General features: G+C 38.8%; 3 protein-coding genes across 12 annotated transcripts in view; 1 reads left to right on the forward strand and 2 right to left on the reverse strand.

Moving 5' to 3' along the window:
• The window catches only part of LOC139958710 (uncharacterized), a 162080-nt gene that overhangs the window by 93935 nt on the left and 50055 nt on the right, over positions 1–18090 (forward strand). For all 10 annotated transcript variants that reach the window (XM_071955995.1, XM_071956002.1, XM_071955994.1 and 7 more), the window contains 3 exons: positions 538–691; positions 2673–2871; positions 6092–6350. In XM_071955995.1, coding sequence (XP_071812096.1) covers positions 538–691; positions 2673–2871; positions 6092–6350 — 612 coding nt within the window. The remainder of the gene's footprint in view (positions 1–537; positions 692–2672; positions 2872–6091; positions 6351–18090) is intronic.
• On the reverse strand, positions 8801–12924 carry LOC139958715 (uncharacterized). Its single transcript, XM_071956009.1, has 2 exons — positions 12227–12924; positions 8801–10959 (listed from the first exon to the last, which is right to left on the reverse strand). Exons 1-2 carry the CDS (start codon positions 12473–12475, stop codon positions 9577–9579), a joined length of 1632 nt encoding a protein of 543 aa, XP_071812110.1. The 5' UTR covers positions 12476–12924; the 3' UTR covers positions 8801–9576.
• On the reverse strand, positions 13067–17609 carry LOC139958716 (uncharacterized). The gene is made up of 2 exons (XM_071956010.1): positions 17288–17609; positions 13067–15687 (listed from the first exon to the last, which is right to left on the reverse strand). The coding sequence occupies exons 1-2, from the start codon at positions 17543–17545 to the stop codon at positions 14329–14331; spliced, it is 1617 nt and encodes a 538-aa protein (XP_071812111.1). The 5' UTR covers positions 17546–17609; the 3' UTR covers positions 13067–14328.

Raw genomic sequence — 18090 nt, forward strand, 5'->3', positions numbered from 1 at the left:
TTGCAATGTGCAGTGTACTGTACTTAACACGTTTCCATGTGAAATGTGGAATACTAGAGGATCAGAATATGTTAGGGACAGGTTATCACATTCCTGTGGAATGCTGTGACAAGTTTATACATTTCCATGACACAAGTTATGGTTACAGTCGGCGAGATTTTTTGAAATCCATAGTTGATGTTATCAAAACATAATGCAGTATATTAATTATTGATATTGGAATTGATTGAGGGTTCACGCTAACATTGTCATTGTTACTCACTTTATTCTAAGTACTAACCCAAAGGAATTTCTGCCCTCCCCCCTCTCTCTCTCTGTTGGACTTTCTTGTGTTCGGAAGCATTCCCAACATTAAGGAAGAGAGTCATTCTACTGGTTCATCCACAGGTCAATTGCAGGCACAACATATATTCCTTCTCTGCTTCCTGTGGCACACGTAACAGCGTGTAACTGCTGTGACAGACACAGCTTGAAATTGGCTCGGTTATGGCTCATTCTGACCTACATTTTTCTTTGCTTCTCTTCTGATCAACCTAGAATTACACCAATGGCTACGTGGAGACAGACCTCGACGACACAATGTCTGAGATAGACACAGCAGCCACTGGGGGTTTCAAGAGAGGTGGTCGTGCCAGAGCTAGTCTTCCAGTAGTGAGACATACACCAAATAAATCAAAGGATAAACCGCTTGGTAAGGAGGAAGAGCCAATGATGAATCATGTCATGTTTATATTTCAGGATTTGTGAAATCCATTAAGTCAGATCTATAGAAGGAGGCAAAACCCTTCAGAGCAATAACGGTCCTCTGTTCCAAAAACAACGAGATGGTTAAATGTGGAGAATATAGAATTCCAGATGTATTTGATCTCATTAAATGAAAGATAGTCGTAAATAAAATATCTCAATTGGGTAGAGTAAATGAAAGTCATTTGAGTTTTATAAATGTACTCAGTATACAAATGTTACCAAAACATTGTGGTAATATGTTTGTAAAGCTAATTTCAATTTCTCCCACCTTCTCACCAACCTCCCACACCCCCCCCCCCCCTCCTCTTCCTATGATTGAATGGATATGTAAAACCGTTGAATGGTTAAATAAGTCCATCTCCTTTCTTTGATTTATGCATTCTTGCTTTCTGTTAGTTTTTTCTTCACAACAAACATATGAAATTGAAAGAAAAAAAGATGTAAAAAAAATGCATGATCTTGTCATGAGCATGGACTGGGACCTAAGTGAGCTTCTGTTAGCTTCCTTACCCTTTGAAAATATTAAACTAAACTAACTCCTATAGGGACAAATAGTAAGAGATTTGAAATTGAGAGTAACAACTACAACAGTGTAAATATTCTTACTTGTCCCTAATATCTACTTTCTGCATATATGCCTTCACCATGCACCCACCCTGCCTACTGTCCCTCCCTCCTCCTCCCTCTTACAAATGAATGACCAAACGTCTCCTGGATATTAGTTCGATCAATCGCAGGAGTAAAGTCAAAGCAGAAAATATTTAGAAATAGAAATGTTCTCATATCCCTTTATAATTGTTGCTAACAGTGTTTACACTATACCTCTACTCTGCAAGAGCCATTTCTTGACTTCTAACAGTATCATCATCAAATGACAAATACCTCTGGCTCATGCAGGGAATCAAATTTCAAGTTTAATTTATGTGAGAGTATTAACCCCTTCTACATTTCATATTATAGAGGTATTGATATCCAGCATTGTGCCAGTTATCCTGCAATAAATCAGCATTGTTTATTTTTCTAAGGTGGGCAGAGAGAGGGGAGAGAGCTCAAGTTCAGGTGTAATATTCATCTGGAGAAATGATAAAAAAAAAAGATCCAGGCTGTACACTGTACACATCAAGTGCAATATTACACTCAACCATGTGTAGTACAATTACTAGCCCTTGTGTGTTTAGGTCTTTGCCCTTGAAAAGAACAGTTTGTGTTGAATCAGAAATATAAAAAAAATAAAATCATGTCATCTCAGTACAGTACAATGCAGCCACCACTCCCTCCATCTCCATCCATTCTGAAAAGAATTGTTCTCTCTATATGCCAATACAGGGAATATGTCAGTGTTCAATCTGTGTGTAGCCGTTTTGCCAGCTCCTGTAACTCTGTAGCTCATAAAATACTATAGTTCCTGGGTAAATAAACTGTTATACTGTACATTTTTGCACTCGCATAGAAACTTGAACATTTAGCACAGCGATGCTGGATAGGTTATTCGCTGGCCATGGCAGTATACAAAAAAGTCCTGCATAAAATCCTGCAGGATCCTGCGGGATTTTATGCAGGATTTATGCCAGGATTTGGCCACATCCTGCATGCTTATGAAGGATTCCTGTACATGCATCACAGAATCCTGCATGCATATGAAGGATTCTTGTACGTTTGGAAGGAGTCCTGTTCCATATACAGGAATCCTATAGGATTCCTGCAGGACTTTTTTGATAGTAGAGGAAAGTTTAATAGGACACTCATCATGATTCTGTTCATTGGCATCATAGTTTCTGTAGTGAATATGGTGGTGTGTGATAAGGCTGGATGAGGGAGGAGTGGGGAGGCGGGATGGAAGGTAGTTGTCTTCTCTAACATCTCTGGTGAAATCAATTTCTTACACTTTACCATACATTCCCTTTATGAAATCCTTTTCTCGACAGGACTCATCTACTTACAATACATGAATGAGACGAAACGCGCTCTAATGCCAAATGAGATCACTGGTATGGACACAGTGAGGGCGCTGTTTGTTCGTTCATTCAAGAGCCGACTGAACATGGAGTTGATGGATGTCCCTGCCAGGAAGATTTACATCAGAGATCCTTTAACAGAAATATTTTATGAACTGGAAAATCCACAGTAAGATGATATGAATTATGAAATTAAGGATGGCATTTGAAACCCACTTGTTGTTTTCATTGTTCATCTGTTTACCACTCATACCCACTGGTAGATAGTTTTTTTTCAGAATGCTAGATTTTTGGAATTACTGTAGTAGCAGTTGGACCATATTCTAGGCAGGGGTAATTTTTATTATTCTCACCCCTTAATACTAAATATGCAGATCCTGTTATAATTTATTTGGTGTAGTCAACAGGTAAGATGTATAAGAGAAGGTGCTCACCCCTTCTCAGCCCTTAATACTAAATATGCAGGTGCTGTTATAATTTATTGGTGAAGTCAACACGTAACATATAAGAGAAGGTGCGTTCACATGTGAAAGCTAAATCAACTTTGTGTGCATGTAAAACATGTTAAAGCAAACTCATTATCGCTCCATCGGGTCGGTGAGCGGCGTCTGTTGTACACTCGCCTCTACCGGCAGTAACAACTGCCTGTGGCTCCCTGAACACTTCAAGGTGCCTCATCGAGATGGAATCCTGGTTTGATGATAGGAATGCTCGCCAGTGCTTCCTCATCCTGCCCGCGTTTCTCTTAAGACCGATTAGTCTCCTGGCTTTGGGTGAGTCTCCACGGCCGTCCGTGGTTTGCAAGCAGACTGTCTGGATGGCTGGTTGGTCCATCTTCCCCGGGTCGGCTGGGTGGGAATCACCTTCACTGCCATCTTCTTAGCAATCATATTGGTACATGCATCTGCTCTCCTCCAGGCCTGGAGGAAGACTTTGGGTTGACACTTGCCACTTGGTTTGGCCTTAGCCTCAGACGTCTTCTTAGCCGACTATTTTTGCCGATGTCTTGCCCCTTTCCTTTATCTCAGTACTCCACAGACAGGACCCATTTAATCAGTGGCACCAGGGTTGTTCAGGGTTCTGCTGGCCATTCGTAGGTTCCATATCTGGAAAACCTGAGTTGAGGAAACTAACAAACGGAGGCAAAAATGATCAGGGAGATAACCCAGCACGTAACCACGGGAGCTATGTGGGAATGCCGACCCCCCCCCCGCCCAGCTGCTCCGGAACAGAGGAAGGCTAGCTAGCCAGCTACGCTCAAACTAAATCTAAAACCTGTCAAAGTAGCATACAATTAACAAGTGATTGAGAGAATGACATGACAACGAGCAGACCCGAACAGTAACCTAATTTGATCCTTACAAGGATAATGTAAGCTAGATACGAACAGTTAAGGTTACCTAAAAAGATGACTAGTGTCGGCCAAATAACACTAGCACCATAATTAACATCAATCAATTAATCTTTAATAAAAATGTCCAGATAGCGTCCCAAAAATGGAAAACTTGAAGCAGAGATAGGCACCCAACTGACTGGCAAAGTAGGAAGGGAGACCACTAGGGGATCGTGTCCCCTGTGCCAACAGTTTTGCCATTTAGTGTTTGTAGGCTGCAGTGAGGGAAATACATAATAAGTTAATAGGAGGTCAGTATCCGAGCTCGTAGAGTCGTAAACCAGGTGAATTTGGTGGAATCTGCTTTGGTTCTGCATGGAGTCCACCTGCCTGCTTCAAGTTCTCATCAAGGGTGAACCACATTAAGGGAACATGTACTTTACTACAACTTAAAGTTCCCTCATTTGAGATACCATCCCTAATGTGGATACATGCACACACAAAAATCTGCCTATCTGTGGGTCCTCTACAGTCTACTTTGACCCCTCCCATTCTTCAATCTCATCTATCTCGATTTCCCTTTAGTACAGGGGTGGTCAACCTACGGCCCGCGGCAACATGCGGCCCGCCATGATTTTTTTGCGGCCCATGAGATGTCTCAAGAAAAAGAAAAATATCAATCTATTTTACATCACAAAAAACGAGCTAGCTGCTTAGAATTTATTGGCACTAATGATGCTGTCAGGTAGGCCTATTATCCCAATTAATTATCAACTGTACTGTATTGATATTATGTTTTTGTGAATACAGATTACGTACACACACCTATTGCTTGAAAGGTTAGAAATCAACAGCAGTTCGTTGGTTAGGTGCGGCCTAGTCAATTTTTCACTCCTTATATCTGGCCCATTCATGCAAAAAGGTTGCCCGCCCCTGCTTTAGTACCTGGTCTGTCTTTCACTATTGATCTCGGTGCAATGCCCGCCACAAATAATGATATATTAATGCATAAATTATGTATATTGATGTTTAATTAATTGTCTTGCAGTCTGGCATACCTACAAATTTCCATTAGCTGAAGGCTTTACCAGTATTTTGAAGTTGAACCGCTACAGTATGGTGAACACAGGCCTTGTAGTCTAAATCTGTAAATGTCTACCCGTATTGCCACTAACGAATACCCCCTAACGGCCATCTCTTTACCAGGCACTTTTGAAGACTCAAAACTTCTTGGGGAAAATTCCCCAACATGTGTGTGGGATAATACACTAGTAAAGAATTAAATTATGAGTAGATAAAAGCTGTGACTATGATCTGTGACGCTTTAACAGATGAATCTCCAATCTGTGGTTATCATATACTTGGCTTGCTGCTGGATACTGTATGATAATAGTCTATGAATATATTCACTCTTTAAGAAGTCTGTCCGTGAAGAGAAACAGAAGAGAAACAGAACAGAAACCAAACACTAGAAAAACAACATAAAGATTAGTCGAAATACAAAGAGGCTGTAAAATAAGATTATGTTGTATTTGAAGTCAAATGTAACTTATAACGTTACAGAACAGACTTAAATCTAAGAGATGTGCTTCTCAGGGATACAGTTCATACTGTACCCTCATTGAAATTTATCAATAAATATGGAAAGATAATGTTCTGCCCCACCTACCCCTGAGGGCATATTGCAAAGACTGATACTTTACAGTTTTCATATTACTATTTAATCATAATCCTTGTGTCAGTTATCCCAGTGTTTACCTTTTAGTTCAATGAGATACAGTATGTCTTGGTAATTCCCTGATCAGAAAATGAAACTGACACAGGTAGTATAAATATATTGAATACTAAATTATACTCAATTGTGGTATTCTCAACATAAAGTGAACATTTAGAAATATTTCTCTTATAACTTGCTATGAAATTGTTCTAGTTGTGGAACGACTCGTTTGTTTCCTCTTGTAAAGTGCCCCTTTATATTCAACTGTAATTTTGTATCCATCTTCGAGCACCAAATTTTCATTCAATGACTCATTTCTTTTTTTCTTCTTTTTGCCAGCGAAGTGAAAGACAGGACAGTGTTGAGGATCTATGAGCCAGGGTTTCAAGAGTCGGCCACCGATGGTTCTATTCTCAGGAGTTCCACATCAACTCCAGTGGACATGAGTTACCTCTCTGAGCCCGAGGTGGACCAACAGGTCAGGCAGAGGCGGTATCACACCATGACCATGCCTGTCGTCAACGAGAGAGAAGCGGGCGTGAGGGTGAGAACAAAGAGTGATGGAGCCTCCTCCGGCAAACAAGGCTTACCACCACAGGTAATAATAATTAATTATTAGTGTTTGTTGGAGTGGCTGATAGTAAGGGGGTGTTAAATACTACAAGTCATTAAACAGTAACTAATTACCGCACGATTGAGTTTAGACCGCCTCTTCACGATTTGCAGCGGATTCCTTCAAAGTCCAACCGCGAAAGGGATACAAAATAAGCTCAGGTAAGAAAGACTAATGTCACATCTACCAATAATGAAATCCTAAATAAAGGCAGCCCTCCCTGGTCATCCATGACTCAGAAGGGATGACTGCAAGGACTAGGGAAGTGGTAAAGGCACTTTTCACAGCATGTACTTTTGATGGGGGGGGGGGGAGGGGGAAGTTACTTTATTTTGGTTTTGAAAAATTGATATTTGTTATGATATTTTGGCTGATTTTAGGGCAATAGCCGTGAAAATATGTGTAAAAGTGCAAAAATCTGCGAATAACCGACGCAGTTTTGCACAAGTGCCTTATTTTGTGCTAGCACTTATTTGCACACGATACTGTAACAAGATACTGTAAGTTTTTGAGTGCTATGGTGAGACTAGACCAAGTCCAGCAGCGCAAGCGAGGAAGAAGAATAAACAAAGTGTTCAACTGTCCAGGTATCAGGCATTTATTATCTTCCGATATTAATGTGAAATGACAAAAAGCATTTTATCGTGCAAGGAAGCATGAAACAGAGTGTGGGAAGTGCTTGAAAACAATTTCACTTGCCGGATGGTCAGAAATAAGGCAGATTGGGTACGAATCGAACGATTATAAATGGAACTTTCTCCACAACAAAGAAATACGAGCAAACACAGCGTGTACTGGTTTAGTTCCACGATGAGATGGCTACACGGCAGCAGTGTTCATTGTCTAATGCAAAAAAAGAATTACACGAGTAACACCACCAGAGAAGATGTAGGTGATATTTAATTAATTTCACCACCAATCCATGAAAGTCAGGATAAATGGATGGGTTTGGCAAATTCTGATTAGCTGAAACCGAAATAACAATTGCATAATTAAGGCTTAAACAGATGAGTCATACATTCACCATTTTGCAAGAGGTCATGTTTTTAAGATTTTGAGACCCAACTTGCAGGGACTATCTGAGCAATTTTTTTTTTAAATCAACAAAAGCGGCTGCTTTATTGAAATTGAAAATTGAAAACTATTTATTTTCACTTCACCATAACATAAACAAAGTGAACATATAAAATTTGAATACAATACAAATACATTCCATAGGAATCAAACAATTGATATATACAAATGATGTGAAGTGGGGGAGACCTGGCAGAAGCAGAGCTTATCGAGGCCAGGCCACCAACTTTATAATTACAATTGTACATTGTTATTGGCTGGGAGTGCAGGGCCCCCAGAAGCTGCAACAGTGTTTAGGACTGCAAAAGTACATGTCAGAAAGATGAATTACCCTACAATCTTCTGTAATGTCAGGGGCTCTAATGGAGGGCCTGGTGGGGCTCAAGTATTTTCAGATATTCCTTGTTCTCCATTAACAAGCTAACAGCACAAAGTAGATAAGAGAGAGAAGTTCAACTTGTGTGGACTGTATAGCAAAGTCCCAGTGGGGGAAGGGAGGGGTGTCCAGGTGCGAATCCTCGGTTTTGAGATATTTCTTGTTCTCTCATAGGGACTTTAAAGCACACATCAGAAAGAGAAAGTTCATTTCTTTGGAAGTAGTTCCAAGCTCCGAAGCTGCAGTTCTGTAAGATCGTTCTCTTGTCAATATTTTAAATTAAGCACAGAAATGCAGGAATGTAGAGATTCTAGTTTCATCGGAATGTATTTCAAAGCCCATGTGGTGGGGGGGGGAAGGCGTCCGGGGGGCCAAGCCCCCAGAAGGTTCAGCATTTTGTTAGCCTAATGTTACATAAATAAAGGAAACTGAGACATAAGAAGAATGTTTCAGTTTTGTAATAACACAGCCATCTGGGAAAAGCATCTTGATTGGAGGGGAGAAATGCCCCCCCCACATCCCCTCCCCCAATGTCCCTCCTTGACACCGTCACTGCTTGTACTACTTTTACTACAGATATCATGCTACTCCAACCAAACAAACTTGGGTTCTTAAATCTCTTCACAAACCCACACATACCCCCCATACCCCCCCCCCTCCGTCACACATCAACTTTGAAATCTTTCCTACTTTTCATGACAAACTTTAAAATTCAAAATCTTTGGTATGGTTTATATCTTGAGGACGCTCTTTATAATTCCATACTACAATGCTGTTCCAACTTCTGAAAAGTGTTAAGATTTGGTAATTAAGTTCTGTAAGGCTGTTTATACTCATCCCTGCACATGTCAACCATTTTGTTCACGGTGTAAATCTGACATTGGCCTTCACTTTTAAAACTCTTTTGTACAATATCAAGTAGCTGTTATTATTGAAGAGGCAATGATTGCAAAGAGAAAAGACAAAACCACACAAAGTCATAATCTGGTGTTTTACAATTGCAAACTTTTGCTTCAATGTTGTAAATTAAATTTTTAACAACACATCAGTTTTGATGTGGCTTACCTTAGGGCATACAAAGTCATGTTAAAGATACTTAAAATAAAAAGGCATGTTAAAAAGGCATGTCACAAGAATTATTAAAATATGAACAATTATGTTTAAGATGTCAGATATATAAGGCTAGTACCCTGCACATTATCATTCGTTTTATTTACATCAAACACCAAGCTTCACTGGATTACTTTAGAACACATCCTATTGTGTGTCTCTTCCCCCTCCCTCCCCCTCCCCCACAAAGTGTATCTCTCACCCGTCCCCACGTCAACCGTAAAGCATTCTGGTCTCCTTCAAGATATATGCAGCTCAGAGGGTTATGTTATACACAAACACAATACTAAGCTTCTTCAAAGTCTATGCATTTCAGGGAATATTAGATTATAACTTACACAGTACTGAGTTCATTATTCATTAGGATAAGAGTGACATGAAGATGAAAGTTTCTATATAGAAACTGATACTATATTTGCCAAACTAAAAGTCTATTGAGATATCACACATATTTAATGCCAGCCATCTAAAGTGACATTTGACACAGGATTTCTCACGTGCTGAATAAAAGTTTATTTTTGCTGTGGGTGGAGGGGGGGGGGGGGTAAGTGGGAGTGTGTTATCTCAAGCATCCTTATCATAAAAGATAAAGATAAGGTAAAGTTTTTCCTTTTTTTCCCCCACTGTTTGTTTTTTCAGATTATTTCTAGTTTATGGTAACTCAAATCTAAGTATTAAGAAGAGTGAGAGATACAGTTGTGTCCTGGATATGCCACACTTGAATGGAAGGTATATAGTTTCCCTAAATCCTATGTACTCCGTGATAACATTGACTTCTGCAGGGACTTTTGTTGTCTTCACTTCATGAATAATATCTTTCTTTTCATTGTGAATGACACCTGTCAATGTTGCTACTGCTTCTGTAGAATTATTAGGTGTTTCGTGTGACTCGCTACTATTACACTGTATCACTATCAACTCGCCCTTTTCAATAAAATCAAATGTAGGTATGGACCCATCAAGCATTACCCATTGCTTATCAATCAATGTATTATAAACAAAACATTTACTCACTCCTGAAAAACCTGGTCTTTCATATCTATCACTTTGTATAAATCTCTCTCCATCTAATATAAAGAACTGACAGCTTTCCCAGGATTCATCAATTGCTCTGCCATACAAAGTGTCAAGAAGTTTGTATTGAGAGTCAAAGTATGGTGGAGATGGGCTTAAGTAACAGCGTGGCCCTTTGCTCTCATCAATTCCCTCCTCACTTTCCCAAAGGAGACAACGATGGAAAAGAGCCTGCGTGATTTTGGATCTTACGTGCTTTGCAATATCAAGTTGTGCCACTTTTTGCAGCTGAGTTGCAGACATCTCTGTAAAACGAATCAGACTGCTCACCTTTCTTAGAGATGCCTCATCTTCTGCCTCTTCTAGTTTTCTCAGTAATGGAGTCAGCTTTAGAAGTAGTCGATATTCGTTTTCAACAACAAGGTCAGAACTCTGCAAAGCTTCACACAACTGATCCATCTCCAGAGCTGGTAGGAACTTTTCTAAAGAAAAGTACATTTTCTCTAAAATAATTTGCCAAACACAACTCTGTAGATGATGCATTTCCCAAAATTGTGCCGCTTTCAGAATCTCCATCAACTCCTCATCTAGAGCCATTGTATGTACAAATTGAATGAGGAAATCAGTGCATGATTTTAATAGCTCCAGAATGTTGTATTTGTTTGCCAAAGAAACCATCTGCCAAATATCTTCAATGTTTATAGTAGCTTGCTCTGTGTACAAGAACTTTAAAAACTCATTGAAGACATGAGCATCGTCTTCTGATTCATTGAGAGCGATCATGTCACAATCAGACTCTTCATCTTTTGTCATTGAAGGAGCAAACCTCTCCGATTCCTCCAACATCCTGCTAAAGAATGGACTCCATAAGCCTAGAATAAAGCGGTGGGTGTGGTAGGGTGTGCCATTTACCGATAAGATGATATCTGCCGAAGATCTGTCGTTGAATAAAGCTGCAAACCCTGCAGTTAATTCTTCAGTTTTTAGTATTGTTCGAGTTGATCGTTTATGTTCTGTGACCTGTGAAATGTAACAAACAGAGAGTTTTGAGCTCAGATAGTCTCATGGAAAAGATTCACACTGAATATTTGTGCAAGAAAAGGGCATTTCTACATGCCAGCGCCTTCAATACAAAGTATGGAGTCTTTATTATTTTTTGATGAAGTCTAGCAGGTTACCTGAAACTGGTATAAAACTGTATCTTGATAGTGATATCTTGGAAATGGCTTCAGTGGGCATAGTGGAGCACCCTAATGTTGACCAAGGAGTCTGCTACTCAAGTAGAGGTCATAGGTCAGTTTTGAGGTCAAATGAGGTCTACTATAGGCTTTGTCACCTGTAAATTTATTGGCAGGTGAATATTTACATAAGCTCATACTTGGAATGTGCTGTAGTTTTCCTGAATTCACTATAACATCTTCCTATTTCAAGTTCTATTTCATGATTTGATTAATTGTCATGCGTTGATTCTCTGGGAATTGTCGGAATATTTGCTTAGACTTACAAACTTGTATATAGAGCAGCTGGATTTTTTCACAACAAACTTTAATTCGTCATGATGTACAGTTGAACAGAAAATATATTTGTTTGTATTGTCAAAATGACCACCCCATCCCCCATATCTCATCCCACACCTACCCCAAAACCCCTTAAAAGCAGTCTGATAATTTCAGAACAATCCTCAATGTATAGACTAGACCTACTACACTTTTAATATCAGAGGCAGGGGCGGCGATTTGTTTTAAATATTTGGGGGACATTTTCTTGGGTGCAGGCGCATAGCAACTTTCATCCCCAAAATTGTTCGCGCTCTTCGTGATATTTTGTATATTTATATATGTATATATATATATATGTATATATATATATATAAATGAAAATCGTAGCGAGTTGGAAAATCAAGAACAGTGAAAAAACTTTCAGCCTCCACCGGGATTCGAACCACAGGCCTTCCACTCTGTACGCGGACACCCTAACCACTAGGCTATGGACGCTGATTGTATGTCCAGAGGTTCGAAACCGGTAAGGAAGATCGTAATTCCACTGTAGGCGTTTGCCACCTGTATCGAACAATACTAGTTCTGTTTTTGGTGACATATTTTGCCTTACTCTAGAGATCAAATATGATGCTAACCAACTCAAAATCATTTGTGATTCCTAAAGCCGGATCTCGACAGAGATACTTTGAACAGACTTTATGTTAATGCAATGGAGGTAAACGACAAAGGCAAATGAATATATATAAATGAAAATCGTAATGAGTTGAATGATGAAGAATAATTCTTACCAGCTTTTGTAGTTCTTCTTGAGTCTTGATTTCACCATCAATGTTGAAACCGTTTTCAAAAGTCTGCACGAATTTTGCTTCTCCTTTACATTCATCTTTACTTATGAAGATATTATCTTCATAGACTGAGTAGTCATCAAGATCTTTATATGCATCACATGGATCAAAATCATATTCTGAGTAGTCTTCAACATCATCGCTATATGCATCATATGCATTGTAATCGTCATATGTAGAGTTGTAGAGCATTTTATCAGAGAGGATGTCAATTTTCTTTCCAACTGAAGCTCGACTCGACAGATTATGATTGCTGGATGTAATGTCAGTGATCTAGACTGTGCAGCATCGATAGTATTGCATCACAGGGGTTTCCCAATTGTTCAAACTATGCATGCTGTGTGCAGGGGATGTACTTGATCTGACATCTTTCAACTTGCGTGTGAGTGTATGATGGAATTACCATTGTGCTGCACTGCTGCAGCTAATAGGCACACCACAGTTGAAATGTGCATACTCTCATAACCATGCAGCAACTCATGTAATTGGATAAATTAACATTGTTAAGTACAATTCAAAATCTTTGTATGATTTATATCTTGAGGACGCTCTTTATGATTCCATACTACAATGCTGTTCCAACTTCTGAAAAGTGTTAAGATTTGGTAATAAAGTTATGTAAGGCTGTTTATAATCATCCCTGCACATGTCAACCATTTTGTTCACTCTGTAAATCTGATATTGGCCTTCACTTTTAAAACTTTTTTGTACAATATCAAGCATATCTGTTATCATTGAAGAGGCAATGATTGCAAAGAGAAAAGACAAAACCACACAAAGTCATAATCTGGAGTTTTACAATTGCAAACTTTTGCTTCAATGTTGTAAATTAAATGTTTAACAACACATCAGTTTTGATGTGGCTAACCTTAGGGCATACACAGACATGTTAAAGATACTCAAAATAAAAAGGCATGTCACAAGAGTTATTAAAATATGAACAGTTATGTTTAAGATGTCAGATATATAAGGCTAGTACCCTGCACATTATCATTTGTTTTATTTACATCAAACACCAAGCTTCACTGGATAACTTTAGAACACATCCTATAGTGTGTCTTTTCCCCCCACCCCTGTCCCCCTCCCCTACAAAGTGTATCTCTCACCCTTCCCCATGTCAACCGTAAAGCATTCTGGTCTCCTTCAAGATATATGCAGCTCAGAGGGTTCTGTTATATACAAACACAATACTTAGCTCATTATTCTAGTCTTTTCCAAAGTCTATGCATTTCAGGGAATATAAGATTATAACTTACACAGTCCTTAGTTCATAGTTCTAGTTCCCTTCAAGATATATGCAGCTTGGAGGATTCTATTCTATATAAACACAATACTATGCTCAGTATTCTAGTGTTCTTCAAAATCTATGCACTTCAGGGAAAATTAGATTATATCTTACACAGTACTGAGTTCATAGTTCTAGTTCCCTTCAAGATCTATGCAGCTTGGAGGATTCTGTTATATATAAACACAATACAAAGCTCTGCATTCTAGTCTTCTTCAAAGTCTATGCATTTCAGGGAAAATTAGATTATAACTTATTCAGTACTGTGAGTTCATAATTCTAGTTTCCTTTAAGATCTATGCAGCTTGGAGGATTCTATTATATATAAACACAATACTAATCTCAGTATTCTAGTCGTCTTCAAAGTCTATGCATTTCAGGGAATATTAGATTATAACTTACACAGTACTGAGTTCATTATTCATTAGGATTAGAGTGACATGAAGATAAAAGTTTCTATATAGAAACTAATAAATACCTTATTTGCCAAACTAAAAGTCTATTGAGATATCACACATATTTAATGCCAGCCCTCTAAAATGACAATTGACAATTAAAGGATTTCTCAAATCTTACATGGTGAAGAAAACTTTACTTTTGCTGTTTGAGGAGAGGGAAAGGATTGATAGAAGGGGGGGGGGGGTGGGAGGTGGAGCAAGAGTCTGTTATCTCAGGCATCCTTATCATATGAATAAAGGAAGGTAAAGTTTTTCCTTATTTTCCCCAATTTGTTTTTAACTTTACTACTAGTTTATGGTAATTAAATTCTAAGTATTAAGAAGAGTGAGAGGGTCCGATATGGAGTGGATATGCCACACTTAAAGGGAAGGTATATGGTTCCCTTCAAATGTACGTAACCCCTGTGAAGATTGACTTCTGCAGGGACTTTAGTTGTCTTCACTCCATGAATAACATCTCGCCTGCTATTGTGAATGACACCTGTCACTGTTGCTACTGCTTCTGTAGAATCATCAAGTGTTTCAAGATACTCATTACTTTGACACTGTATCACTATCAACTCCCCTCTTGCAATAACAGAAAATTTAGATATAGATATATCAGATATTACCCATTGCTTCTTACTCTCTGTATGATAAACAAAACATTTATCCCCTCTTCCATATCTCAGACTTTGTTCGAGTCTCCCTCCATCTAATTTAATGGACCGACAGCTTTCCCAGTTTGCCTTATTGTCTCTATGAGACGAAGTGTCAACAAATTTGTTTCGCAAGTCAAAGTATGGTGGAGATGGGGTTAAGTAACAGCGTGGTCCTTTGCTTTCGTCAATTCCCTCCTCACTTTCCCAAAGGAGACAACGATGTAAAAGAGCTTGCGTGATGTTGGATCTTACGTGCTCTGCGATATCAAGTTGCGCCACTTTGTGCAGCTGAGTTGCAGACATCTCTGTGAAACGAATCAGACTGCTTACCTTTCTTAGAGATGCCTCATCTTCTGTCTCTTCTAGTTTTCTCAGTAATGGAGTCAGCTTGAGAAGCAGACTATATTCAGTTTCAACAACGAGGTCAGAACTCTGCAAAACTTCACACAACTGATCCATCTCCAGAGCTGGTAGGAACTTTTCTAAAGAAAAGTACATTTTCTCTAAAATAATTTGTCTAGCACAACTCTGTAGGTGATGCATTTCCCAAAATTGTGCCGCTTTCAGAATCTCCGCCAACTCCTCATCTAGAGCCATAGTATGTACAAATTGGATGAGGAAATCAGTGCATGATTTTAATAGCTCAAGAATGTTGTATTTGTTTGCCAAAGAAACCATCTGCCAAATATCTTCAATGTTTATAGTAGCTTGCTCTGTGTACAAGAACTTTAGAAACTCATTGAAGACATGAGCATCGTCTTCTGATTCATTGAGAGCGATCATGTCACAATCGGACTCTTCATCTTTTGTCATTGAAGGAGCAAACCTCTCTGAATCATCCAACATCCTGCTAAAGACTGGACTCCATAAGCCTAGAATAAAGCGGTGGGTGTGGTAGGGTGTGCCATTTACCGATAAGATGATATCTGCCGAAGATCTGTCGTTGAATAAAGTTGCAAACCCTGCGGTTAATTCTTGGGTTTTTCGTATCGTTCGAGTTGATCGTTTATGTTCTGTGACCTGTGAGATGTAACATACAGATAGATTTGAGCTCACATTGTCTCATGGAAAAGATGCACTTTTCACTTGAAGTATGGAATCCTTACTACTTTTGATAAAGGCCAGCAGGTTAAGTGAAAATTGTATAGAAATGTTTTTTTAAATGAATATGGTGAAAATGGTTCAATGGGCATAGTAGAGTGCCCTAATGTAGGCCAAGGAGTCTGCTACTCAAGCAGAGGTCAAAGGTCAGTATTGAGGTCAAAAGAGGTCTACTGTAACATGTACATGTATAGGTAGGAGAATGTTTATTCATCCTTGGAATGTTGTTAGGTCTCCTGTATTCACTATAAGATCTTCTTATTTCAAGGTCCATTTCATGATTTGATCAATTGTCGTGCGTTGTGACGAAAAGTCTATGGGAATTGTCGGAATATTTGCTTAGACTCACAAACTTGTATATAGAGAAGCTGGTTGGATTCACAACATAGTTTCACTGGTCATGATGTACAGTTGGACGGAAAATATATTTGTTATTATATTGTCAAAATTACCAACCCCCCACTTCACCCCACCTGTACCCCCCAAAACCTTAAAAGCAGTCTGATACTTTCAGAACAACCCTCAATGTATAGACTAGACCAGGGTTGTCCAACCTACGGCCCGCAGGCCACAGTCCGGCCCGCCGCATGGTTACGTCCGGCCCGCCAGAGATGCTCTATGGTGCGAAATGTTAGTGAGCAGATTTATTGATAACAATTTTAAGCTATATAATCAATCATTCGAACCTTATGGGTCCAAAAAACTGCATACAGGTCAGTTTGTGTGACACTCTCTCAGCGGAGGGGGGGAGGGGGGCTGGACTTTATTCATGTTTTATCAGGAAGGAAAATAAATCAGTGCGCTCCGCGCGCAGTGCTCATATCTTGTTGCTTTGGGCTTCGGGCAAAAATCGAAAAATCGATCGTAGGGTTCATGCGGCCCCCTCCTTCATCATAATCATTCCATACGGCCCTCCTCTGCAAATGGTTGGACAACCCTGGACTAGACCTACTACACTTTTCATATCAGAGGTACCTAGCCTAGTCTGCATATAGTAGCAGTATGGGCTGAAGAGATCAAATGTCTAACAAGGCTATGCGTCTGCATATTTTAACCTTTTGAACCAACAGAAATACTTCCTAAACTTCTTATCCTCACCTTATGTTTATTGAGTGAATTTGATGTGAAGTGGAATATTATTGACAAACAAGCAGCTTTTGGTATGTCTCTTAAAATTCAGGAGAAAACAATATTGAAGTGAATGTACAATGTAATCAAGAATAAGTTTTAAAGGGCAGGAATTGTTAATTCCATCTGTTTTGTAAGTTAATTAATTTATAAATTAAATCAACAAAGGAAAACTGACTGGGCAATTATAATATCAAATTCTGAGAGAGGGAGAAAATGAAATTTATTGGCTATAATGGTATTGAAAGTAGTGGTTTGTAAATTGTTTGGATTGATTGTAAGCTACGGTATCAAATAAGCTTTGAAGACAGTGGTTTGAGTCCCATAACTAGAAAGTACGTATATTTCCTCTCTCAAAATTAGATCGAAATTGATAAAGAATAATTCTTACCAGCTTTTGTAGTTCTTCTTGAGTCTTGATTTCACCATCAATGTTGAAACCGTTTTCAAAAGTCGGCACGAACTTTGCTTTTCCTTTACATTCTTCTTCTTTTCCCATCATGCAATCACATTCATAATCTGAATAGTCATGAAAATCTTTATGCACATCATGTGGTTCAAAATCATATTCATAATCTGAGTAGTCATCAAAATCATCCCTATATGCATCATATGCATCAGAATAGTCAAATTCAGAGAAGTACGCCATTTTTATCAGAGAGGATGTCAAATTTCTTTACAACTGAAGCTTGGCTGGCCAGATTATGATTACTGAATGTAATGTCAGTGATCTATACTGTGCAGCAGCGATAGTATTGCATCACAGGGGTTTCCCAATTGTTCAAACTATGCATGCTGTGTGCAGGGGATGTACTTGATCTGACATCTTTCAACTAGCGTGTGAGTGTATGATGGATATACCATTGTGCTGCACTGCTGCAGCTAATAGGCACACCACAGTTGAATTGTGCTTACTCTCCTAACCATGCAGGAACTCATGTAACTCAATAAATTAACATTGTTAAGTACAATGCAAAATCTCTGTATGGTTTATATCTTGGGCACTCTCTTTATGATTCCATACTACAATGCTGTTACAACTTCTGAAAAGTGTTAAGATTTGATAATTAAGTTCTGTAAGGTTGTTTATACTCATCCCTGCACATGTCAACCATTTTGTTCACTCTGTAAATCTGACATTGGCCTTCACTTTTAAAACTCTTTTGTACAATATATCAAGCATATATCTGTTAT

The sequence above is a fragment of the Apostichopus japonicus genome, chromosome 18 (genome assembly GCF_037975245.1).
Source record: "Apostichopus japonicus isolate 1M-3 chromosome 18, ASM3797524v1, whole genome shotgun sequence".
Taxonomy (NCBI): Eukaryota; Metazoa; Echinodermata; class Holothuroidea; order Aspidochirotida; family Stichopodidae; genus Apostichopus; species Apostichopus japonicus.

What these genes read in the sequence shown, in the direction of transcription:
- LOC139958715 (XM_071956009.1), bottom strand. Translation starts at nt 12,475, where the DNA reads ATGCTCTACAACTCTACATATGACGATTACAATGCATATGATGCATAT. An exon ending in AAGAAGAACTACAAAAGCTG is followed by an intron (nt 10,960 to 12,226) that starts GTAAGAATTATT and finishes TACATTTCACAG; the next exon opens with GTCACAGAACATAAACGATC.
- LOC139958716 (XM_071956010.1), bottom strand. Translation starts at nt 17,545, where the DNA reads ATGGCGTACTTCTCTGAATTTGACTATTCTGATGCATATGATGCATAT. An exon ending in AAGAAGAACTACAAAAGCTG is followed by an intron (nt 15,688 to 17,287) that starts GTAAGAATTATT and finishes TACATCTCACAG; the next exon opens with GTCACAGAACATAAACGATC.